Below are 27,630 nucleotides of genomic sequence, written 5' to 3'. Positions count from 1 at the left end.
TTTAATTTGACTTTGACTGGGATCATAAATTTTTATTCTCTGCGATCTGAACACAGACTGTTATTTGCACACACAGTGAGCTTAAGGCACTACTGAATGCAGTTTCAAAGGAAGCGTTTTTATCCCTTGACTGTAAAGAAGCAAAGTGACTTCTGCCTGCTGGGTGATAGTGACTGAGTCTACTTTCACTCACAACTGGAAAAGGCTAATCAAGTTTACCAAAGTGTCATAGGAGTTGCAGAGGGGAGAAGATCACATAACAAAGTAGTAAGACACCTGACCTTAAGCAGAATGCATAGGGATCTCTATGTTATTAAATTAAATGCCATTATAAAACTGTTTAACTGGACTTGTTCAGTGCTTTGAGTCTCTGGATACAGCGAAGGCTGTTACATACTTCCTATCTCTAAGAAATCCCCCCAGACGAAAAAATGACCTATGCAGGAGATGACAGAACGCTAAAATTACTTACAATGAACAATCTGTTGTCAGACAGGCATCTCCAGAGGTCCCTTCAAACAACAACCACTTTGTGACTGTGTACAATGGTTATCTAACAACCTCACTGGAGAGCAATAGGCACACAGAGGTACAGTAGTCAATATTTGGATTGAGGGAAATGACACATGCTATTAAAGCAACTGAATAAATGTGCTCTCAAAATTGCCTTTTCCATAATATACATTGTCAGTAACTTTTAGCTGATGAAATTAGCTTAGATCATTTACTCATTAATTACTGAAAAACAGTCATCAAAACAAATAAGGTCAAATGCATTTCTTTTTCATATAAAAATAAGAGTCTGAGTAATTGAGCGTATGTATATATGCACTGTAACAAAGAATAACTAAGCAGAGATGTAGCTGGCTGTAGGTCAGCACAGAATCTTCACAATGACATAATTATTAAGAGACAATAATGCTATTGCTTATTTATAACTGAATAGATTTTATTTCACATTTACACAGTAGCAAGAGTATATACAACTTTTAAAATCAGCCCCGCAGGGAAATACTTAGTTGGAAATGATCTAACCTAACTTGAGACACTGAGTATTAAAGCTGTCACCCTCTTTAACAGCCACAGCCTCTAATAGAGCCTGCTTCTTCTGCATACTGCGAGATGACTCCAACTCGTACATGGTTGTTAAGTTGAAGAGAACACTCTCGTGTAGGTAGTGTTTAGGGTCCTGCTGAACCATTCCTTCCAACTGGCGAAGGGAATCTTTCAGTTTTCCCAGATAAAGAAGACAAACAGCAGCGTTGTTATTAGCCTTAAGAAAAACAAATTGAAAATAAGTATCTGTATATATACATATATATATATATATACACATCTATGTATGAATTCCTAAATGATGAATGAGAAGGGAAAAAGAAGTCTGGAGTAACAACAAATTTACCATCTGCTAAGAACTATTTTCTGTGCATACTCAAGTAACGTGAATAGATTGTCACTCATGTAATCGTATCCTTTTCATCTTTTCACAAGGTTTATCCTGTGCCAGTAGGACATGCTGACTTCTGCGAGCTCACACTCTAAAATATAACAGTCTAAAATATAACTACGTAGGTTGCTCTGAAAGTAATGCCTCCTTTTTTTTTCCGTGGAAACTACAACAGGTTAAAAAAAAAAGCACAATAACACTCTTCTACAGAGTATATTCTTGGCTATGAAACTCTTTTTCAACAGTCACCACCATTAACTGTACCTTTTCACCAGAGATGAACAAGAACCTGCACGCTGCACTCATAAACATCTGCACCAGCAGAGGTGACCCACTACTGAAATGCAGCACCCTCTGCCTCACTGTGCTCACATCCACTGTTTTGTCTCCATAAATGTTCAGCAAGTGCTGATGAATGTCGATGGGTGAAATTTTTTCTACATGGAGGAATTCAAAGCCACACCTTTGCTTCATTCACACTTCCACATCAGACTGTGACATTGTGTGCCTACATACTAAACAGGAGATATTTCTTTCGGAGCAACCTTTGTAATACAGGACATTAGATAGTTAATTTGTTAAATCAGTTGTATCAGATTTCAGAAACTGCACAGGCCTCTGCATATTGCCATTTTCATAGCTTTTTTAACATTTTCACTGTATCTTTCAACACGTTTTCTCTCTGGCTTATGTATGGAAATTCCACACAAGCAACAGGAAGAAATGATCCTACCACAAAGATACCTACAACCGACTTCTGGTAAGTTCAGCAAACAGGGCAGTCTAATATATCTTAAATGATAATATCAGGTTCCATATTTTCTTTTCCTAACATCAGGTTTTATGAGTTACCAAAAGATTCCACCATACAGTCATATAATTTGTTTAGCAGCAGAAACTTTCATACTTCATAGCTGTAGATAACAGAATAATACACCCTTTCAAATATTCTTTTTCATTCTCCTCAGGAACTCTTACTAGTAGATATCTCAGAGTTTATCACACGCACTGTTTTACACCTGCAAAATGAAGCAATTCATGAGATGCTTAAACTCAGTCCTCTCGGTCCTTAGGTGGCCTTGGATGAAGCTATAGGGGTAAGCTGTGTGAGTTCTTAGGAACCACTCACAAGAAGCTGCCACATATAAATAAAAAATGTAAATAACCTCTCTTCTTTAATCTCCTTTAGTGATGGAACCCGAGGATGTGATGTGCAAAATGTTAAAAATGTCAGGTTTAAAATGATAGTATCCCTTCAATGCTATGTGAAATCAAGTTAATCTTACATACACTGGCAGCTGCCATTTCTTTTTCTAACGTGCATGTCTATGCTAAAAACAGTGAGTGCAAAAAAGGAAAAAAAAAAAGCATTTTTGCAAAGATCCCATAAAAAATAAAGTTTTGGAATGCCTATATGCATGACTAAGTATAAACCAGTTCTTTATTTCCCATCCTTGTCTGCACCTTATCCTTTTGTATACTAAAAACTCTGGCACAAAGGCTACACTTAATTTCTCTATCAAGCTCTGAGCACTCTTAATAAGTACTGTGGGTACTTATTAAACACATGTGTGAAGTATTACACCAATAATAAAGGTATTCATAATAAATGTAGTAATTTGGAGATTTACCACAGCATTTGATGAGTCGATCCTTAAAATTTCTGTGAAAAATCGATGAGCTTCTGCAAAATTATTCTGACCGAGGTGGAGAAATGCTCTAGAAAGTAAGTGACACATGAATGAGTTCTCCTGAAAAACCCAAGGTGATAATATATTTTAAAAAGAATGGACATCATTTTTTATTTTTCCTATTATAGATGTGAGAGTTTCTGACATTTGTTCTTCACGGTGTAATCTTAAACCGGCAAGGAGACACTGATTTACAGACAAATGGAATGACAACTCGGATCATTTGCTTATTATATATTCTGCCTACCAAAGCAAGAGTCTTCACTGTGTTTTCATTAATTCAAAAGAAGATACTCTCTTCCTGGAATTATTTCTCTTTATGAAATTAGCTACGCGATATCATTTTCAGAGCACTTTTGAATTGTATTTTCTAAATATATTAGGCCAACATGCTAAACGTTCCAAATGGAGCTGCCCATTGTGCAGCTCAATTACTGCCTTGTCTTCCATCACTCCTTGAAACTAACAAGCAGTAGCTTTACTAGCAGATTTGATTTTAGAATAAGGGCTCCAAATCGCTTCTCCTTTCTTAAGTGTTGTTACTGTACCATGCAATACAGACCTTGTCGGTCTATATTCCATTAATTCTGATTTTAGACAGATGTAGTTACATAAAAGAGAGAAAGAGAACAGAATTGTCTCAAAGGTAGCTTAATACTCATAATGTATACTTCGCAAAACTGTATTTTCAAGCTTCAGTTAGCCATTAAGTTATCTACCTGTTCATTAAAACCATAATTTGGCTTTGTAGTCCGTCCAATTTGTGAGTCACTTTCTCAACATCCTGAAAATACTTTTCTGCAGTTTTTATGTCTCCAATCTAAGGAACGAAGAGAAGAGATTAGAAGAGATCCATACTGATGACTTCCCTTACAAAGGATAAGAACATGAAATCCTGTCAAAAGACATTATCTAATTGTTTGATACCACGCTGACTGGTTAACGTTTGTTATCAAACAACATGTTTGAAGAACCACACAAAGATTATGAGAAAGAACATCCAAATCAAATATAGTTTTACCAAGGCAATGATTTTCAGCAGTGTTTGAGGAGCATTCCTGTACTATAAGAGCAGTGGTGCCCTACCTCATTTTTGTAAAATTAGCTGAAATTGAGCAGAGGTCAGAATTATTTTCAGTAAGACTTGATGTTAGGCCACAGGAAATGACAGCTCACTGCTCACAACCAGAAGTGGTCAATAAGCATGAAAATTGGAATGCAGTAGCTTGGTACCTGGTACAGGGCCTGTGCTCAGTCAACACGCCACTTTTGGGTCGTGACCACTTTAGTGCATCAGACCAAAACATGTCAGAAAACAGAGCCAGTGCAATGGGTCACTGAGGGGAGGCAGTCCGTCTGCAGACTGAAAAACACTGGCTAATCGTTAATGCAGGCCGAAGGAAAGAAGGATCTGCAAGTTGGCATTCCAGAACTCTTAAATACTCTTAGCATTAGAAATCACACTCTGCCCTGCTGCACTCTTATGCCACCTTTTGTTCTGTTCACAGTGGTCAGGGAGAACAGCACAACTCTTTTAACAGGAGCCTGCAACCACTGTGTGCTTAAGTCTACAGTTTGTCTGGAAACCAGGATTATTTTTCTAAAGTACTCCTAGGATTTATTTGCTGCTTTTAACTCTGTATTTGTGGCAACATTGTAGAGGGTAAGGTCAGACAGCTTTCCACTTTTGAAATTCTTTAATGCCGTTACTTAAATGGCAATTTTGGATAGGTGAGCCAGCAAGCAGTCTATTAAAAACATACAATAAATACTAGAGACTAAAATGCACTCACTGTTTCTTCATTACATGTCAATTTCTGCTTAACAGGTCAGGTAACTCTTGACAGAATTATGGCGCTTCTTACAATTTCTGTGTGGTAGCCTCTGTCTTCTCCTGAATTCACCACTTCTCTTAACTCCCTTTACCACTTATATGAAGGCATCTGCTCATGGCTAGCAGTATATCAAATCAAGGCCTCTTAACATCAGTTTCAAGTGTGGAATGTTGCTTTTTGATTAAATCATTAGCATAATTTTGTACACCATCTTTTTTGTTCACCAATGTACGCACGTGTAATTTTAAAACTACAGGTTCTTTGTATTTCCTAGCATTACCTAATGCCACATAGTGATCTTTTCTGTTTTTGTCCACTGTCTCTACAATATGATAGTTTTAGCTATAGTTTAAAATGCAACAGTTATTCACTACATAACTGTCAACAGCAATATTACCTAGCAGATTTACAACAAAGTGCATACCTGAAGGAAAATCCTTCCAATTCCACTCAACATCTGAGGCTCTTGTTGTGGGTAATATTTGATGACAGTGTGATAAGCATCGACAGCAAGCACGTAGTCCTAAGGGGTGAAAAGCACACAACCAAATATTTAAGCTCAGCATTCTTTAACCTTTATGTAGCCTTCTTTTCAAAGATACTGATAAACAAGAGCAAAATAATAGCAACTTGTGAATGGGACAAAATTCCTGCCTATCACTGCAGGCTGACTGGATTCTCTCTCTTTTTTTTTTAACTGGAACTGGATCATATTTTGTAGCCAGGATGAACATTTACTCTCTAGCTTAGATTATTTAGGATGAAAGTCAAAAGCTTTGTGTGGAAAGTATACTTGTGGAGTATATGTAAGCATCTCAGGGTTCAGATATAAGTATAATTAACATAGTTTAATAAACTCTACTGAGGAGCTTTGGGAACTGTGCACACACTTTTGCCTTGTGAAAAACACAACATAGTGTGACAGAAGCTGCAATTTCCTCCATGTTTTCAGGTGACCTCAGGCAAAGAAGACATTTCCCATCCTTCCACCCAAGCCCTTGTTTCCTTCTCCCCTACCATGTAAAAACAAAACGAGCACTTAAGCCGAACAGAAATTGTTTTGGGTTAAGATAGAATGAGAGGTGGGTTGGTTTTTATCTCACACAGACACACATGGAGAATGTGGGCAGGTTGGCACGCAGTGGCTCTGAGACCTGCTGCAGGTCACTGCTCCTGCACCCTCTGCATCGTCACCAGTGGTGGGGGTTAGATACAGTTGTGTTTCCATTGCTCACATGAAAGAAATGCACATGTGATCAGTTACTGAGCTCCAGCTTATTCACGGTAAAATTCCATGAACTATCTACCTGGGCAGTAAATTAGAGCCTCTGGCAGATATACACGAGAAATTCGGCATGTGCTCTAAGGGAAGACATGCAGCAGCCACACTCCCAGGGTAAGGGTTGCACCAGCCTCAGCTCTAGTTTCTTTCATCAATTCAGACCAGAGGCACAAAGCCTGTATTTGCTTATAAAAACCAGGCAAGAACAAAGACAGAAGACAGTGCTGTACTAACCAGGTGCTTACTAACAATTCTGCCCTTCAACTTCATACAAGAATTTTCTGGTTGGCATTCAGAAGCAAAGATATGAAAGAATAACCTTTCAAAACTGCACAGACATCTTGGCATACTCTGTACCATACGGTTTTTTGGTCAAATTATGGTGCTCATTAAACTTCTCCCTAATGTGATCACAGCTACTGCTTGAGGTACTTATTTTTCACTCCTCCTCAGTCTGAGGAGGCCATATGCCCCAGGTACAATGTATTTCTTTTCCTCAGATCATACTTTAAATGACCGAGCCCCATTTGACCCATACACTGCGTCACCATTTGGAACATACTGACTTCTTTCACACACACAAAAAACAAGAGGAGTCTTTAGAGTCTCATCTGCATATGAGACAAATTGCTCAGCCCATGGCAGCAGAGACGGACTTCAACAACACTAAAGGCACTACCTTCATTTTGCAGACAACTTGTACGCTGCATGTATTAAACTATTAAACTTGAACATACAACAATTAACAATTAAAGTTTATTCCAATTCTAGTGTGCAAAACCATGCTTATTCATTGAATCACAGAATGGTTTGGGTTGGAAGGGACCTTTAAGATTACCTATTTCCAACCCTTCTCTGCTATAGGCAGGGATACCTCCCACCAGACCAGGCTGCTCACAGCCCTATCCAGCCTGGCCTTGGATGCTTCTCGGGAGGGGGCATTCACAACCTCCTCATTGGCAATGGTAAAAGTTCAAAGCAAAGAAAACAGGCCATGTATGTAAAAATATATCTGTTTAAATTCTGACTCATTTAGTGTTCACAACTCAAGCACTCAAGCATGATGGAATTTATACTATCATATTTCTCATAAGTTTATAACTTAAGAAAAGCTCATTTTTTCTCCACATCAGCTCTCACTACAGGACTTTCTTGATTGTAGAGCTGTGCTGGTTCTGCATAACATTCTTGAAACTGATTCCTTAGAGCAACCCCAGCTATACTTGCCTTAGCTATTAATCCCCCACAAGAGTGAGATTTATACAAACTGAAAGATTATCTGTGACTCTGAATTTTACCTCTTTGAGAAAAAAAGACGCTTAATGAATAAATAATTTTATTATAGCAAATTCTAGACTTTGGCTCAATGTGTTCCATCCCGCAGTCTAAACCCATCCCTTGCCCAGTGCTTACTCCTGTGCATGCTTTACATCACTCCCCACAACAGTGATGTGAAGCACAGCTGTGAGGCGTAGGGGTGTTGTCGTTACATCCCCCAAACTGATGTAGAAACAACTCCCTGGTGACTGCACAGTTAAGCTAACAGAGAGGTGCTGCAGTCAACTCTGTCTGACCAGCCTGAAGGAAGCCTCGGTTGCAGCAGCTGCCTGAGGGGGCCCTGTCTGTTCAGCTCAAAGCCAGGGCCCACAGTGCAGGTGGGCACCAGCCCAGGCAGGAACAAGCAGACAAACAACATCCTAGAGGCCCCTAACTCAGGGGCTGCATGGCTTTGGCCTCGTCAGGCAAACAAACCGCCTTCCCCTTTTTCATTCCCTATCAAACATTGTCTTATTTGCATTCTGTATGTATTTTAACTAGATAAGAGTCACACCTCCTAAAAACTGAGAGTAGAGGTGAGGCATTAAGAGTCTACGCCCTGTATTTATGGATCAGGAAACAAATCACATCCTGTTTCTATATGATGGCACAGCACATAGCACCTGTGCTTATTTACCCCCCTGCCCTGCAGCACCTGTCAAAGAACAGGACCTATTTCTTCCAGAAGATGACAAGAGATTAAGCCATGAGTATTTAAAGCCACTCCTGAGCACAGCACGAAACAGCAACAATGCACAGTCACAGGATCCAGACTCACTCCCAACTACAATCTCATTTTGTAGCTGCTTCAGTACATGCACGCAAAACTTACCACCAACAGTAAGTTTGACATGCTTGTACTTCCCCATATTCCCACTACTGTGGAGGCAGCAGTAGGATTTAGAGAGTACCCCATATACTGCCAGAACTATCCTATTTGTGGTATGCTGTAAAAACACCCTATCTGACAATCCTTCTGAAGGAGCATTTGTAAAGCAGATGAGATGTTGTGCTATATAGTAGAGGCCAGGTTTTAATTCCCAGCTTTGCTAATAAGACATGGTAAAAGAACAGCTATCTGTGAGAGTGATAAATGAGAGGCCCTCCCAGGAAAGTGGAGCCCTGCTTAATACATGTTTCAGTATTCAGTACTAGTATTCAGTACCAGCACTAAAAAACCCAGCAATGCAGTTTGTGATCTTAAAACATAAAGGTGGAGTTGATAGATTATCACTGTCTTGTCCCTTCTCCTCTACAAACAGCGACCTTTCAGATTTTCCACACCTTTCATAGGAAATCTCAAAAGAAGAAAAGTTACACAGTTCTGGATATGAATGAGAGTGGGCCTGTTGCTTTATAATTCAGTAAACTCATCCAAAGAAAGTTCCATCAAGGCACTGGATCCACTGACACAAAAACGGCACGCGGGGCTGGTTTTATTCTGATGCACTGTAGTCTAACTCTATTTCCTTTAATGGTCACCACATTTTACATTATTGTGTTTTTCCAACCTCACTTCAAGCACTTAAATTATTTATTATAAGATATTTAAAAATAAGCATAAATGATCATGATGTGCAGAATGCTGGTATTAGGTTCAGAAACCATAGACCAAAATCAGCTTTAGTTATACAAACTCTGCAGTACATAAAGTGTATTTTGGGAAAAGAGGGCAGGGATAACTTATCCTTCCTCTCTACCTGCTGCACTTGGGGAAGAGTTATGAAAGCAGAGATTCATAGCGTTATGAACCCAGAGACTCATACTGCAGCAGTCAGGCAAATACACGATTCAGTCTTCTTACTTTATATCATAAAGAAAACAAAGTCCTCATGCATCAGTCCTTTGCATCGTCGGTACAAGGTGCTGTCGCCTCCTTTGTACAGTTTTAATTGTATTTAGACCCAAATTAAAAATGATTCCAAGGCTTTTTACAAAAGCTAAGACAACACTGACAAAAAATCCTACAAAATGCAAAACATGCCTTTAATTAGAGTGCATTTATAATATATATGGAAAGTACTTAAGTATTTATTCCTCTGAGAGGTAGAAGTCTGATAAGATAATGTCAAAAGCAATTTTAGCTCAGATGAAAAGAACTTTAAAAAGTTCTTAAAACACTTCCATGATGATTTACTAAAATGACAGACATTTTGCAATTACATTGTTGAAATGAAGCAATGCACATCATCAGCTGCATTTTAAATGAATGTTCTCTCACGTTGCTATATTCAGGGAGCAGTTCCATAGCGACTTAAGCCCACAGTTCTTGTAAATGAAAGTCTACAGTGATGCACGTTAACTTGTCTCTCCTTGCCTGCCTGCTGTATTTCCACCTCTTAATTTTCCCCCTGTACATGAGCATGTAAAAGCTGATTTAGTTGCCATGACTGACATCCACCATTTCTTTAACTTGTCACTTAGTTAAGTCACCACACTAAGTTGTGTATAGAAGGATGCTAGAATATGTCTGAGAAATGTTGTTCAAAGGAAAGAGGGCGAACAGAAAATCTACATATAGTCTTACATGCAGTGAGACTGCCTTAAAATGCTACTGAACAGCAGTGTCTTTCACACAGGTAGAGGGCTAAGCAGGTAGAATTCAGTGCCTAGAAGATATGGCCCCAGGGCAAAGGAGGCTTGTGATTAGGAAGGAGACTTGCGATTCGTTGGTTTGTGGGCAAGCCTGGTAAAATTGGATTTGCACCTCATGCACAATTTTCAAAACAATGTACCACCTCAACAATTAAATGAGATGTTTAGCTATGAAACTAAAGAGGCCAAATTACATATTTTAATAGATAAAAATTACTGTGCTATATAAAGAGAATTCCTTGACTCAGATAAGTAACACAAAAGACAGAAGACATCAAATAAATCTAATTGGCTTTGAGGAGAAGTGGAACAGATTTAAAGAGCTATAGGTGCAACATCTGATCTTATATTTGTTTGCTCTGTTTAATTTTGAAGAGTCAGTTCTGACAAGACTGTTCCCTACTTAATACTACTGAAGTTTGCTGAACAAAGAAAAAAGGTCAATAAAAATAATCAGATTCTTTATATACCACCGTTCTAATTGTTTTTCCTTTAAATAATGATTCTTATTAATCTAGTAGCACAAGCTACCCAACAGTACTGGAGTATGACCACACTGCAGTTTCATAAACGTTCACTAGATGGCAATAGATGGCACTGACTTGGAGAATGAACACCATTTTTTTCAAATTATTACATATACTTGAATAAAATGCTCAGTTTTTAAAGTGTCTTACACAACAGCAAAAATAAATGGTAGAGGTGGAATGCCGTTCAATTAATATAATTGTTCATGGGAGAATTAAAAGAATTGTGTTAAAAGATTATTTGAAGGAATTGTTTTAAACTGAATGCTCTGAATACACTGGAAGGTGGAGAAGATGATTGCAGTATTGCTGGTTGTTAGAATGGTCTTAAAATTAGTAAGTTCATAATTAGGCAATACAATTATTTCACTGAAGATCTGTCACGCAGGCAGAATAAATTAAGTTGATGCCCTGCTGTGATTTTAAATGCAAGACGGCTGTGTACAAAAATCTTTAAGACTCTCTACCTGCCTGTACAGGGATATGTCTAAAAACTGTGATACTCACAACTGCTCCACAGCCAACACTGAGATGCAAATTTCAGAGGGGAGTAATTACACCTAAACATGCAGTTGTAGGTAATCTGGAGCTTACAGCTGAAATGTCATTTTCTAAATTGACATCTGTGAGGCCCTAAATAAAACTGATCTCAGGAAGTATCTGAGCTGCAGTATTTCTGAAGTACCATTCCCAAAAAGGTGCTAACTGGTATTCACAAATGTATTTATACTGCTAGCAGAAAACAGCACTAAAAGGATCAAATCAGAAGGAAGATGAGAACAGTGCATGCACTTGGATTGGTGTGTACACGAGAAGGAAAGCACTGAAAACATTAGAAGAAATCACAGCCAAAAGTAAAGTGAAATTGAAACAACTTATTACATTTTCTTATTTCTGCACTCTGCTTTGTTTGAGATGGCAACTTGTGCTTTTCTCTACTTGCCTAGTGAAAAAGGACATTCCTTAAGAACTGAACCTATGTCAAGTGCCTACTTCAAAACAAATGCTTATCGATTTGTTAAAATACTGAAGGTTTAATGGACAATTGCATCTATTCAAGACAGAAATCATTTGATTACAATGTAACTACAAATAGAAATTTCCTTTTTTCTCTAATTCACATAAAAAGCATATTACAATTCATGTAAGGGAGTGTTTGGTAACTGTATCTTACCTGAAAAGCGTGCTTTCTAAGTTACTACATTCATATTATGAATGGAGCATCAAGGAAGCCTAGTTTGGAAAGCAGCTTTGTGAACGTCAGATTTGGCATGACCTTGGGCAATCAAACAACAGGGGGCAGGGAGTGCAAATTGTGGTCTGTGAAGATTATAGTGCTGACAGTACTGCTCTGAGTCTGTGCTGTTAATTAATTTGTGAAGCACAGTTAAGCTCTGCATAACAGCAGTTTGTTGCAAGCCTAGGATGGTGATAAACCTATTTCCCCGAGCATGAGGTGAATGGCAGAAATGGTTTTATTTCTTCTGCTTGCTGAACACAAGGAGAAGCTTGTGCTCCACCAAATGCACCAGAAGGGTCTTAAAGAGTTACGGGGAGTCAAGAGAGAAACAAAACAAAACAGTGCTAGCCAGATACTTTTCCTTTTATTCCCTTCTTTTTCCTTCCACCTATTAGTAAGGATTTAAACTTGAAAGAAGATATCTTACAGCTGAGATAGGAAAGATGTATTTAGATGTTCTGGATCTCATCATATACAGTGTCTATAGTATTAATAATGCACACAAACAGAGCAATGTTATTAGTGCACACTTTGAAAAAGAGCACATAATTGCTTTTAATTACAGCATTTAGTTAAGTGTTTGAAAAATTCAATTTAAAAATGCAAATTTTCTACTGTTATTGCACACTCTCCAGGATGATTTTGGGAGAAATAAGTAGATATGTTCCCAAAGAGCATTACTGCAAATAGCTATCTATTAAATAAGGCATTATTAAGTCTAATTAATTCTTCACTATGCAAAGCCTCCAAGTACAGTCAGGTAGTCTTCCCTTATCTACACACCAGTAATTCCCCGGCACTTTCTCCAACGTTCTATTCTGGAATATACGGTACCTCTGCAGCTGCTGCCACCCACGTACCTTCATCATTAGCAGACAGTTTGCCATGGAGTACATCACCCGGCCCAGACGTGACCTCCACAGCTGAACAGAGGCTGCAAAATAAGAGCAGCTTGTGAATTTGCACAAATAAATTAGAGGTTCTTTTCTGCAATCAATTATCGGTCCTATGAATTACGATTCTGAAAGATCCCCCTTGTTAACATCACTGGGTTTTAGCCTAGAATTTATAATTCTCAGCTCTGCTGCATCATCAGACAGAAATGCTGCATCTCTCTGAGGGAATTACTCACACGGTTCTGGGGACCGTACACGATGGCACAATGCAGAGCAACAGACAGCCGCTCAGCCTTGAGCTCAAGCCAAGCATCAAGCGCTGCAAGAAGCCACGTATTTTCCAATTCAAGAACAAAAGGTGCATAAGAAGATTAAATTGATAATGAGCATCAATTTAAAAACACATCATCTACAGGACTACATGTGATAAACTCAAAAATCAAACAAAGCTAATGGCATTTCAGAGCCAAAGCTTGCAGGGTGAGAACTGTCTGGATCTGGGACTATTTGTGCTTGCCTCTGGCTTAGAGCTATGCAGGAAGAAATCTGCCAAGCCTGTCTGCTTTCCCCACGCTCCTGGAGCTTGCAGGCATTAAAAGCTGCAGCAGTAGGTTCTTCTCTCTTGCCCTGCAGACAGACTCCTGATGTTTTAAGAGAACAGTCCATAAAGATCCCTATTTTTCTTGATCTATTTCACTAGATCAATGCTAGAAATATTCCTCTAATCCTCAAAATAAACATGAGGAGCATTCATTCAGTGCATTTGGAAAATAAATGGGTCTCATTCAATCAGCTGTCAAGGTCACTGTAATGATTTGAGGAGGGAAAGGGCGAAAGGGCATTTTCTATGAGATTGGGATAACGGAGACCACTCGTCTGCATCCATACTGTAGCCTAGGCAGCTTGCACAGATAAATTTTTTTAACACACATAAGTGCCATTACAAATAAGAGAATCTGGTGGCATGTCCACTCCTCTTTGCTTCTCATCCTAAAAAACTCCTTTATGATTGGCAGAAGGGGGCAAAGGAAAACCTGTGAAGCAGTAAAGAAAATTGAAAACCCAACACCAGTTCATTGTGCAATGCCTGAAAAAACCACTTGCAGGTCCTTTCAGGCACACTTACAATCCAAACGTTTATTTTTGTTATTTATGGAGGGCTCTGTACTTCATACTGCCATCCATTTCAACAGGATTCCTGTGTGCTAACTTGTAAAACTGGCATCTTATATAATGCATTATCAGGCAGGCGATGCGATGCTCTATCTCTCCTCCTGTTGTAAAACTGCCAGATGAGGTGCTTTGTTTCAGACCAGAGGAGATGTATATGATGAACTGACTGGTGTGGCACCTTCTTACACCATCAGTAAGGAAACTAGTCACTAAGCATAATCCCCATAAGGAAGGATGGCTGCCTTCAAACAAATTTCCTAAGTTTTGCTTCAGCTTGGCCTTGCATGGGAAAAAAAGTAACAAAAAAACCGTTATCAGCCTCCTGTAGCTTCAAATGCAGTAAAGGAGCAGACAGGGAGCAGACATGGCTTTCATTGACAACAGCAGTCAGCAGTTCCCACAAACAGGACAGCTTCAGCAGCCTTGTCCCCTGGCAACCAGCAGCTGCTGCCTTTTACCCCATCCCTCCTTCTGAGCTCTTCTCAGCTCTGAAGGAGCAGCACTGAGGAGCCAGAAACTCACATGCCTGCAGGACACAAGATTATGACACAGCTAAGAAAAAAGCCCCTGTGCCCTAAAAGGGGATCTGACTCTTGATTTTAAAGGCACAGAGGAAAAGAAAAAAATACGAGGATATAAGGGACAAAAGTGGAGTAGAAAGGTAATAGGAAAATGAGGTAACCACACAGAGGCAAGAAGATTAGCAGATAAAGGGAGAGAAAAACAGACTGATACTGTGCATTAACATTAAATATCAGATTCTCTCTCTACTTTTTCCTAACTCTTTTTGAGAAGAGCAAAAGCCTTTGCGACATACACTGCTCACACATGCAGTAACTTTCTTAGGGCATAACTAGATGGTGTTTTAGTGGAGTACAGTGACACACTGAAAGTGCTTTATGTCCAGCCAAACTTGAAGGCCAGAACTTGAAGACAGGTCTGCTCCACTCCATGCAGACAGTTTTAGGGATTTGTTCATAATAAATGATTACTCTGCTAACAGCTATATCTGGCCACTTCCCACCTCAGAAGCAAATCTTAACTTCTCACATTCTTCATGCTATTTCCATGTATCATGTTATCACAGAAAGAAGTTGGTAAGATTTCTTCAGACTGTTAGCAGAAGCTGAACGGTATGATATTTTTAATGTCCATATTGCTAGGCACCGTGAGTGGTTCACCTAATCCATTAACTACGCCTAAAATATCATCTTGTCTTCAATTCTTAAGCGCACACAAATTACCTCATTAGTATAAATTCCATTAAAAAAAGAAAAAAAGATGCTTGGACAACCAATTTATCCGGATGACCTTTATGCAGTAATGTATCCTCCACTATTGAAGTTAAACAGCTAAGATAGAAGGAATAGGAAAAAAAAAATCCACATAATTTCATAAAAAATGATGAAAATAATGTAGATGTAGATCTGAAAATAATGTAGATCTGAAATTCATTTTAATAAGTGACAGGCTTGACTCACCAAGTACCACACAGTTGCACTGAGATTAGACACCTGTACAGAAACATCCCAGGCAAGCATAGCCAATGCACGACAGCAGGAAATGTAGAGAAATTCCCTAACTTTTAGATAGAGGAATGAGAGGATCCAATGAGGCAACAATGAATATGAAACACTGATCTAACTGTGGCAGTAATACGCTTCTACATGCATTACTAAAGAATGGCAGCCATCTTCTTTGTTTCTCCTAAGTGGGAAAAAAGAAACTGATTTAGTGCATCAGTTTGATCATGGGTAAAAGTGTGAAATTAATTCTAGCAAATAAAAGTAGAAGTGTATCATTTTAGATGCCGAGTATGCCATGAGGTAACAAAAAAACTGCTTTAACAACTCTGGGGCAGCCTTGTGAAAACTTTCAGCATGCTTAGGCAAGTGATAAAACCATACTGCCTGTGAAAAAATGTTTAAAGAATACATACCTTGTCTGTTCTCCTGTGTAATGTTAGTCATACTTCCATCTTCAGCTAAGCCTTGTTCCAAATTTTCTAGTATCTGTAGTAAATTTTTTAGAGTAACTAACATGAGTTTTAGCAGTGCTATGTATTAAATGCAAATTATCTACAAATGACAGTCGACATGAAAACCAATTCAAGCAGAAATGTTTCACCTAGATGCAGTTCAAAATTACTGATTATTACCGTAGCTAGATAAATTGCACAAAGAAAGCCATTGTATGGTAGAAGGATGTTAGAGTTCAGGTTTATGATACTTGCAGAACATTAAATGTCAGCACGCTCAAGGACCATACACATTTTGTTAAGCAAAACACGAAATATGTTTCACCAGAGTATGAATGTTAAAGACCAGAAAGAACATCAAGTTGATTTTTCTCAGAAAGCCATCTTCTCCTAACTCTCCCATCCTAACTGTGGGCTCTGGTTTCAGAAACAGCTTGTTCCTTTTGTCCTTAATGAAGTATTGGGTCTTATTCCAATTCTCTTCTCAAAATTTGGGTTCTATTGCTTCCCTTTATTTACTGTGGATTTTAAATCATCCGAATTGTTGAGTGAATGAAATTTGTTACATTATTGGGAGAAAGAGAATATGCACTTAATGAAGCTCGTGTCTTACACACTTAAAAAATGTGTATATAAAGTTCCATTTGAAATGCAGGTCAACTTTCCATTCTGTAATTCCATTGCAGTTTCTCCAAATCTGTTCTCTCTTTTCCCACAAACCACTCCATTTGTCCTTCTAGAGATTTATAACTTTGGTTATAGAACTCTGCTTGAGATTTCCTTCAAAAACCCATTAAAGCCATTGCTATTTAATCAGCCACTGTGGATAGGCAATTAGTGAAATATAAGACATATCCTTGTCTGGGGCCGAGCGCACTTTCAAAAACAGAGCTTCCATCAGGATAAGAAAAATTGTTGTTTTCCTCACCAGCAAAACACTCCAGTTATGCTCAGTGGTTTGTAAACAAACACTTAAAAAAACCATAGGAAATACTCAAAAGCAAAAAGAGGCAGAATTAATCTGGCCTCAGACAGTGTGTTGGTACTTTCTGTAGTGAATGGAGAGCAATCCGGACCTCCAGGAAGTGAGTTGATGCCATCTTAAGGTGGAAAGGAATTGCTCTGAGAGATACCAACCTCTTTTCAGAGACCAGAGTGAAAGCTTAGTTAGGTGCTATAAAATTGGATACAAATTTTGAGAGCCTACAAGCAAACAATTGCACAGACATCACTGTGCAGTTGATAGGTGGCAAATCATGAGATCATAGTGGCATATCTCTAAGACTGAATCCCAGACCCAATCTGTCTAACAGTGTAGAAATTTGGACAACACTTAAAATTGAAACACCAAGTGCGTAAAGAAGACGACCTTGTCTTCTACAGGCCACAAACATCCTACCATCTATTTTCCCCCAAAAAACATCCTCTGCCTCTTCCCTTGGAAAACAGCTAGTGATCAGGTCTCCTTCTCAGCAAGACTCAGTATTCTTACCCTTGAGATAGTCTTAATATAACAAGGTGCCTCCAACAATGAAACATATATTTTCTTGTTTAAAAAGACAATAGGTTTGTTTGAGAAAGCCTTTATCTGAAAATGCCCTGACTAATATCATCAGAAAAGAAATAATTAGATATTAACATACAATTAGAATACTACATTAAACATTCAGTGATATTACCTGGGGATATCTGGCTGTCACCTCAAGCTCAACGTAATTAAAACAGAACTCGGGGCTGATTTGAGGCTAATTGGTTTATTCCCTAGGTTTTTCTCCTTTTGCCTTTCCTTACGTGTAGGAAATCATCTGCAGTCTTTCAGTATTAGGGCATTTCCTCAATTTTCCATAAGTTGTTTAATAACAACATTAATGATTCAGGTAGCTTCTTATTGTAAGTTGTCCGGATTAGATGACATGAAATCCTTAATTTTAACAGATACCCTCGTCCTGCTTTTCCACAGATGGAGAACTATTTACTCTAGCTGTATCATATGGTCTATCTCCAAATATCCTTGTTTCAAACGTAAAGACATAGCACTGAACAGTTCTACTATCAATTTTAAACAAGACGTATACATGACCTATGGTTTTATGTTCAAAATATTTATAAACACACACTCATTAGTTTCACTGGCCAGGACTGTTTCACCAAGACTTCTGTTCCATCCCCTATCAATAGACTGTATGCTGCAACCACTAATCTACACACACTATCATCTGCATTCCTACCTTCCTGTCCTATGTATCTCCTTTCAATAATTTCTTCCTTCTTCCACAACTTTTCATCAGCATTTGCTTCTTACTCAAAATAATCTTTTTTAGGGTGCTTCTGGAATTGTGTTTTGGGTATTCAGCCTCATTATTTCAACAAACTCATCAAATAAGGGATCAGATATCAGATCCCCAGACTGAAATTATATATGAGACACAGAATACTTATGTGTTCAAAGTAACTGAACCAGAACTGGAAGCTGAATGAAAATAGAGAGGAAAAGCAATCTGTACTTAAAAGACTGAAAATTCATCAACCTAAATTAAAACAAAGGGTGCGAGATATGTGGAGTGCGTGCAGGAAGGGACACAACTCCTCGTAAAGAAGAGTATGGAACTGCAGAGGGAGTGGCAGATGGTTGAGTAGCATTTTGGATTTTGGAAAGTTTTGCAAGGGTAACAGTTGCAAAGGCTTTTTCAGGAAGCAAGACTGTTAACCCACCTGCCACTACTCCACCCAGCTGGTGGAGAGCACAGTACTTCAAATACTTGAAGGATTAGGGTTAAAATCAAAATACATCACCCTGTGGGATACATGTAATTTATGGAGCTCTCCCTCATTCAGCTAGAAGACAAGCACAAACAAGGGAAGAGTTTAGTTCAAGCCTGATTGTTGTCCTTTTCACATTTTGGTCTCTGGATAAGCATTTATTAGCAAGTCCTCAGCAGAATTAGCATTAAATAATTGTATCTATGTTTTAAAATGAACACTGGAAAAGAACAAAATATTCTATGACCTGAATTACTATTGTTACTCTTACTGTTTGGACTGCTTGGAGTCCATTTACTTAAGGTCAACAACTCACTGTGGCAATCCACATTAGGGAGACCAGCAATAACACAGGACGAAAACTATTTCACTTAATTCCTCCCCCAAAATGTATTAGGCCTTCTGCATTACAGATTTTTTCACTCTTAAATGTTGAACCTATAAGCAAGAGATGTAAAATATCGGATCAGATCATGATCATAAATTTGCAGGGATACTGGAAAAAATAAAAACGCTATTGCCTTTACAGGGAAAACAAAAAATATGTTTTTCATTTCAGCCTCCAATTTGGTTCAGAAATATATAAGTAGGATGGGGGCTGAAGAGACTGAGTTACCAAAATAGTGACAAAGGAAATATGGTTAGATCTTAAAGTTGAATAGCTAATCAAGCATCTGCAGCACGTGTAAAACAAAAAGCAGGAGGGAATTTAGGAGGTTAAAAAGAGGTATCATGTAGGAATAACACAATCACGTTAAGGAAGAGAAACAAAATAGGAAGACAAATTTTCTTACGATAAGAATGCATTAGCATTAGCCTGGAATAGCCTCCCAGGGGAAGTGGCCTCAGCTCCACAGGCTGGCTCATTAAAAACTGGAAAACAACCTTGCATTGCACAGAGACAGACTAGGTGAGCTAATAGGTCTTTTCTCTCTCTCAATTTTTATGACTCCAAGATCATCTCATTTACATAATGACTATTCCTATGCCCTTCTGTAAATAAGGATGACCGAAGATTATTTTTCCACTTTTTAAAGTAGGGAAGTAAAACACTAGAGGTTTTTGGTTGAAAGCTCCCCAATTAATTCTGTTACAACCCAAATGGTTCTCAAGCATCATATTTAAATATTAAGATTAATGTGTACATTCTTTATATTATTTTCTTGGTTATGCCATGGGTTTTTGTAAGCTTTATTCTTGTGCTTTATTCTTGAACATTCCTGGTGAGATCTTGTTTATTAGACAAATAGCATTTTACATTAAAAAAAACCCACAAAGCATATATCTAAACAATGGGTTTTCCAGATAACCCTACATGATTTGGAATGGTTAAATTATCATCAATTATCTTATAAAAATATATTTTTATTTACAAACTGTCCTTTTTCACACTCTTAATTCTATAGTAGTCTTTTAAAACAAACAAACAAAAAAAACACAATCCCAAAACCAAGCTCAGCAGTTTGACTTATACTCCCAAATGACTGCCATCTCCAAAACCAGCTATCCAGTTTATTTCTGAAGGATGGAGCTGAGATTCTGATCATTCCTGCACTTCATTCTTGTGAGCCCCTACTTGGAGTACTATCTAGGATGCTTAGAACAAAAAAGACATGGAGCTGCTGAAGCAGGTCCAGAGGAGGGCTGTAAATATGATCAGAGTGCTCATGCACTTCTCCTATGAAGAAAGACTGAGGGAGATGGGCTTGTTCAGTCTGGAGAGGAGAAGGCTTCAGGGAGACCTTATAGTGGCCATAAAGATGTCTACATGAAAACTAAGAAGACTCTTTATGTGTAGTGACACACAAGAGTGTAGTAACAGGACAAGGAGTAACAGTTTTAAACTAAAAAAGGTAGCCTTAGACATAAGGAAGAAATTCTTTACTGCAAAGAGTGGTGAGGCACTGGAACTGGTTGCCCAGAGAAGTTGTGGATGCCCTATCCATGAAGGCTGATGGGGCCCCATACAACCTGGCTTTCATGGATGGGACCCTGGGCAGCCTGATCTGGTGGTTGCCAACCATTCCCACAGCAGGAGTTTGGAACTAGATGAATCTTTAAGGTCCTTTTCAACCCAAAAATCTCATGATTTTATGATTAACAACTGTTTTGAGCTAGCTAGATGCTGCTAAGTGAGGAAATAAACTCTCCTACTTGTCCTTGAACATGTCTGCATACTGTCCTCTGTGTCTTGTCTGGCAAAAGAAAGAAAGCAAGAGAACTCCACCTTCCATTGCTCTATCAAGCAAAGGAAAGGAGGATGCTGTATCATAAAATAGAAGAGACTTAATTAGTTCTATTAATGAGTTCCTTATTTGTATCAAGATGGGACCAAAAATGTCAGAGTTGAAACAATGTTCTTTGCAAGGACAAGAAAATATACTTCCTTAATATCAAGAAAGGCCAGTGCACAGAGAATCTGTTACCTTGGTGCAGATTATCTTCATACTGTGCAGTCTATCAAGTGATTCCTGAGGATTACCGAGGTACTGTGGAAGTTCAGCATGTAAAATTCGCATCGAGAAAGGAACCATGGAACCTAGAATCATAATTAACTTCATTAAATGTGTTTGGTATAATGAGCAGTGCACAATTTGCCTACATCACAAAGGTATTTCTTACAAGTATACATGACAGAAAGTCTATTTTACCTTCATATTATTTTCTGTTCCTGATGAAAGAAAATAACAACCTTTTTCCTAGCTTTAACATGCAATGTTATGTTTTAAATATTAATGTTATATTTACATATTCATGTTTATTTAAATACATTTAAAATGATACATGTTTTAAGAGTGTAAAAATATATAACCACTAGTAAGAAGGCAAGAAAAGAGTGTCCCTCATTCAAATTTTCAAGAACAAGATATACATGGAAGTAAAATGTTTATTAAAGAATTTAATAAACCAAGTAAAATAAAGGACTGAAAAAATGGAACTTATGTTTCAGCTACAACTGAAACTACTACTATTGCTGCGAGCATATCTTACAATTAATGCAAAAGAATGAAGGTGGAGTTGTAGGTCTTAAAAGAATTAGGATAAAAAGTCATAATATGCAGGCATGTAAAAGCCTTATACACTTGTCATAATAGAAATGTCTTTATTTTAATATTAGTTTGCTTTAATATTTATTATTCTATTTACCAAAGACAATCATCTTGGAGATTACAAGCATCCTGGCTGACTTCAGTTTTTAGGAACTTAAGGGAATCCCAGTACCTTGTTTTTCAGATAACTGCATATCTCCTTTATGCAGAGAATAACGCTGAACATGATCATAAACTGCTACTAACAACAACAAAAAAATCAACAACAACAACAAAATAGGAGCAAGTATAATTGGGGAAAAAAGCCTTGCAAAATTGCATGCTACCATTGTAATATTTTAATGTAATACATTTGCTTACTTTAGACATATTCTAAGGGGATTTCCTTCTCAACTCACCTCTTGCCTCATCTTTTCTCACAAATAGGACTCAGGAGCTTTTTAAAAAGATTTTTGCACCTGTTCTTAACAGGCTTATATGTCAAAGAGGTAAATGCTATGTACAGTGAGTAACTGCCTCTAGACATTTTTTGAAAGGTTGACAAAATTTTCATCACAAACCTCTTTCACTAATTATGACCTTCAGAGTACGCCAATTACATCTACATAAATTCTCTTTTTCCACAGCTAACTATTCCCAGTGGCTTCCATGCCTGCTGTGTTCCCTTAAGGAAGTACACACAAGTTGCATGCATCATCATATGTGGAACAGAGATTAAGAAAACAAAACTGCCTTTCTTTCTAGAGACATTAAAAAGGTTATTGAAGAAGTAACAAAGAATGTGAACTGTTTTACATATTTATCTCAACTTATACTCAGTGTGACACAAGTGAAGGGACAGTCAGTGTGTGTGTGTGTTTGTTGTGGGGAAACAAAGGAAAGTATGGCAAAAGTAAGATTAAATTATGAGCCAGAGAACCATGGTAAAATTGCTTGGCAGACATAAGCTGTGAATCTGCATGGTAAATCTACAGAAGCAAACTTGACCCCAGGCTTGTTACCTTCATTGCCACGGTTATTGTTGACCAAGTTCTAATTCTGCCATGAAACAATAATTCCGCTAATAAGCAGTGCCCAAATCCAACTATTTTGGTACTGCTCTTCTGGAGAAAGTAGATTTGCCACTAATATGTGAATATGCATATATTGCTATGCTTTGCAGGATTTCTAAGTAAAAAGGTAAAAAAAAAAAAAAAGTTTTGCTCAAGTTGTAAAGCTTTGGATAATGTGATGTACAGAATGTAAAGAATCTTAAGTTTTAGCAACATTTTTTATTAATGACTGTGTTCCAGCACTCTCAACTCCGAAAAAGGCTGTAACATTCCGTTCTCTTGTAAAATGTGGCAAAAGGTCAACTCAATAAACATTCATACAGAAAATGTGAATTGGTAACAGAACAGCTCAACATACAGATAGATGAATATTTAATGGAGTGCAGATGAAATATCTCACATTATCCATTTTAATAAAACTTATGCATTTTTTTTGTAAAGCACTTTTTGGAATTGCATATTTTGTGAAGTACTGATCTTATATATTGTTGAATGAAACCATGCGATTATGACCCAGGCAATGGGAAGGAATAACCCATTATCAACCTACATCACCCAAATTGGTGCCAGAGGATGTGAGAATAATAAATGGAACTCCAGACCAACCAGACATCACAGGAATCTGATTTATTCCCTATTGCAACTAAGACCTCAGCCGCGATAAGAATTCAGAACTGATCATCTTTTATTTCTGAACCACTGAATATTTGCCTTTAAAGTATGTGACTAAAAAGCATTCCAGCGTGCTCCTTAGTATGTACGTCGAGTGTGATGAGAGATCTCACCAAACAAAAGCACAAAGAAGCTGACCCACGCTGTAAAGGGTAGGCTGTGTAATGATTTCTCAAACTAGAATTTATGACTGCTTCATGCAGGAGGCATTAAAGCTGTAGAATCCATTTCTTCTGTTTTGAAACTCGTGACATAACTAGTACCCTGCAAGTAATTTAGTGTGTAAGCATCCACCATATCCAACCACTCCCTTTCTGCTGCTTACTGCCTGATTAGAGAGGCTGCTGAAATTATATTTAACAGCATTTCTGTCCTATTCCCCAGTTTCCTTATAATCCTTCTGAATAGCAGAATATTTTATCAGAGAACACACACAAAACTATTCTGCATGTTCTCACAAAAGTGTGGTAATGGGGAAAAAAAAAAAAAAAAAAGAAATGAAACTACCATTTACCATTGTTCCCATCTCCAAGTAAGCTCTGTTTTAGCAAAATTATCTGAGGTATGGATTATACACCTCATTTAGTTCCTACATTAGTAGGGCGAATGACTAGTTAAAAAGAATGATCCTAAATTTACTTTAGATTTGATAAAGCTTTCAATAAGTAGTACTTATTTAAAGTGTCAATAACACTTCATAAACCTCTTGGGAAAAACTATACAGCATTAATACAAAACACATGTGAAGAGATCCATTCATCAAAATAGCTCTGTTACTTCTGGTTACAGTTTTGTAAAAACTAGGAAAAAAAAACTACAGAAAATAGTGTGTACTCATGTATTCTATCACTGCATTGCTTATATCTATTATTGTACTCTATTACAGTAGTCAGAAGGATCAGCCAGCTACCAAAAACCTTTTCAGAAGGTGGATGATTATGATCCTCTGCTATCAAAAGACTCAGCAAGGTGACCTGTGTGTGCACCATGGTGGAAGAGAAGACAGAGCACAACGGGTTTAAAAAAAAAAGCTCAGCAGTTTCATGGGGTGAATGGGAAATGAAAAAGGCAAAGGTAAACTGTAATAGGCCTCTTGTGATCTTCACCAGTGCCTCTTCAGTTCAGTGATAAAATGGACAGAGCAATCAAATAAGAGTGCTGACTTCAACACTTTCATTTAAGAATTTAACAGATCTCATAAGAATTAACAATACTTCAATCTGTTGTCTATAATGCTATTATATCATGTGGCAAGCTGTCATGTCAAAGGCACATCTTCTGGCCTCTTTTCTGCTTAAGAGACAACTGAAGAAGCCTGCTCCTCTGGTTGAAAATATATATTAAGGAGAGGGAAAAAGAAACTGCACCCAAATCTACCAAAACACAGCTTGCACTCTGTCTTGCAAGGCACAGAAGTCAATCCTTCTGATTTAAAAAACCCCACAGTATTTCCAGTATTTCTCAACTGTGTCAGGTGACAGATGAAACAGAGTTGAAACTTATAAAGGTAACTGTCACAAGTTCTGCTTAAAAAAAACACAACTATACATATTCAAGACAGAATGTAAGAAACTGAATTACAAAAGAAAATACTCACCAATTAAGTGAAACATGCATATGTTTTTAAAGGTGACCAAACAATAATTTCATTTGTTCAGTACATAGGTACTTAGTTTTCTAACAGATTATTCTTCCTGCATGTTTTTCACATAACAATGACAAAATGTTAAGTACTACATGGAGATGCTGCTAAAAAACCTAGACACACAGCAAATTTTGCTGAATGACACTCCAGAATGGTAAAAACTGAACTATGTTGAAAAGCGTTTGATATTTTGGACAGACATCTTGCTCTTGGAAAGCAAGAAGAAAATGTGCAGGCAGTGGAAACAGAGACAGGTATTGTGAGAAGAATATAAGGAAGCTGCTAGGCTGTGTAGGGATGGGGTCAAGAAAGCTAAGGCCGAGCTTGAACTAAACTTGGCAAGGGGTGCCAAGAAGAACCAGAAAGGCTTCTACAGTTACCTCAACCAGAAAACAAAAGTCCAAGAGGATGCATCCCATAGTGAGTGACAGGGGCAAGCTGGTAACAACAAAGAGAAGGCTGAGGTATTCAACAACTTTTTTGCCTTGGTCTTCCCTAGTAACTGCTCATCACACAGCCCACAAAGAGTTCAGAAGGAGGTGCTTAAGAAAGCAATGTCCCTCTTGCTGTGAGTGTAGATCAGGTTCATGACTACTTGAGGAGCCTGATCATCCACAAGTCTATGGATCCCGATGAGATGCATTCCAGAGTCCTGAGGGAACTGGCTGGTATAGTCACCAAGCCACTCTAAGTGATATTTGAAAAGTCGTGGCAATCAGGTGAAGTCCCTGGTGACTGGAATAAAAGGCAACATCACACTCATTTTTAAGAAGGGTAAAAATGATGACCCTGTGAACTACTGACCTGTCAGTCTCTCCTCTGTGCTGCGAAAGACCATAGAGCAAATCCTCCTGGAAGCTATGCTAAGGCACATGTCAGACAGTGAGGTGATACAGGATAATGAGCATGGCTTCACTAATTCCTATTTGACCAACCTAGTGGCAAATTTGTCAAGATAAGGGCTTTTAGGTCTCATCTTGTATACTGAAATCTGAAGGAATTTCATACTGACTACATCAGCCCATGATCTCTGCCAGAACCTATCAGACAATGCCATCTACTATAGTCACATGTTACTATCAAGACTGTTTTAAGATTGTACCATAAACTATAAAAACATACAGTAAGAGACAAAGCCCACTACAAAATAATGAAGAACTAAGGACATACTTTTCAGACTGCAAGAAGATAGCAGTATTTCTTTTTTCTCCCACCTCCTTTTCTGATCCTGAGAAAGAGAATTTGCTCAGCTTACTTTGTGATGAGAAGAAATTCAAGGATCCAAATACCAGCTCCTCTCTAAAGTTCTAATTGCTCAAGCAGAACATAAATATTTTACTGCAACTAAGACAGAAAAGGAAGAAAAAGTTAACAGATGAAACAATAATATGCATATCAAATAAACTGTTTCTGATGGGAATAGATGCATTCCAGACGGAAAGAGCAGACCGTAAACCATGTCTGAGAGTCTATAGAACACTGTAATTTTCACTTTACATCATCTAGTTAACAAGAGAACAGAGTCGGGAAGAGGTACGCCATTTGTTGATGACCCTAGTTGATCAATAACAATAGTGTTATGAAGGTCAAAAGGGAATGTTGTATAATTCAGTACAAAATTTAATTAAAAAGCAGATTAACAGCAGGGAAAAAAAAAACTATACTTGCTTCAGTAGACACAGTCACACTGGGAACAAACAAAACAAGAAAGAAAGATTGAGTACATTAACACCAAGCTATTACAGAAATAAATGTGCTTACCAGAGTAAGTAATTTGAGGGGAAAAAAATAATATTATATAGTCTGAAAGTTTTTCACCTGCTTGGTTTCTGGTAGGCTACATAATTATGGCACAGAGTATAACACAAATTTCTTTCCAAAAGGTTTCTGTGTAAGTGCATATGTAATACATGTAATAGCCCACTGGGGTTAAGAGGATTTTAGCATGGGATGACATTTGCAAAGTTATTTTAAATTGAAACTTCTACTCTAGTTTACTCAATACTAAATTAACAAGGCAATACAGCTTTTATGTATACTATCTCAAGGAAATATTATACACAAGCAGAATATCTTACAATTAAAATGTTTACTTGCAACTACTGGAGAATGGATTTTTGCTCTTTTTCATGTCTCAGATTTCTCAAAGAAGTAACGCCTTCTTATATAGCAAAACCATACTGACTGAGTTTAGATGATTTCAACAAAGGCACTACTCTCTAATTACTGTTATGTATTGAAATTTCATCTTTGAAGTTTAATGCATTTCTACCTTGATGTTATACATTTCACCTCTGTTGACCATGCTTAGGAATTCACGGTAATTTTATCCATTATAATTAATAATGGAAAAATAGTGTCATTTTAAGACAATTCTTTTTTTTAGCTATCCGTTCCAACTACAGTGACTCATTTTTTTTTCCCCAAAGAATATGACATCTGATTGTCACTTGGGTACGAATTACTCTCA

General features: G+C 37.8%; 1 protein-coding gene across 1 annotated transcript in view; it reads right to left on the bottom strand.

The window, feature by feature from the left end:
• Window positions 1-762: 762 nt before the first annotated feature.
• The window catches only part of TRAPPC12 (trafficking protein particle complex 12), a 43,751-nt gene continuing 16,883 nt past the window's right edge, over window positions 763-27,630 (bottom strand). The window contains exons 5-11 of the mRNA XM_003204477.4: window positions 21,168-21,280; window positions 15,943-16,015; window positions 12,795-12,868; window positions 5,398-5,496; window positions 3,858-3,958; window positions 3,079-3,166; window positions 763-1,273 (exon numbers count right to left, since the gene is read on the bottom strand). Of these exons, the coding sequence (XP_003204525.2) occupies window positions 1,031-1,273; window positions 3,079-3,166; window positions 3,858-3,958; window positions 5,398-5,496; window positions 12,795-12,868; window positions 15,943-16,015; window positions 21,168-21,280 (791 nt within the window). The 3' untranslated portion in view covers window positions 763-1,030. The remainder of the gene's footprint in view (window positions 1,274-3,078; window positions 3,167-3,857; window positions 3,959-5,397; window positions 5,497-12,794; window positions 12,869-15,942; window positions 16,016-21,167; window positions 21,281-27,630) is intronic.

The sequence above is a fragment of the Meleagris gallopavo genome, chromosome 2 (assembly GCF_000146605.3).
Source record: "Meleagris gallopavo isolate NT-WF06-2002-E0010 breed Aviagen turkey brand Nicholas breeding stock chromosome 2, Turkey_5.1, whole genome shotgun sequence".
Lineage (NCBI taxonomy): Eukaryota > Metazoa > Chordata > Aves > Galliformes > Phasianidae > Meleagris > Meleagris gallopavo.
The sequence above is the reverse complement of the archived record's forward strand: the minus strand, read 5'-3'. Positions and strand labels throughout refer to the sequence as shown.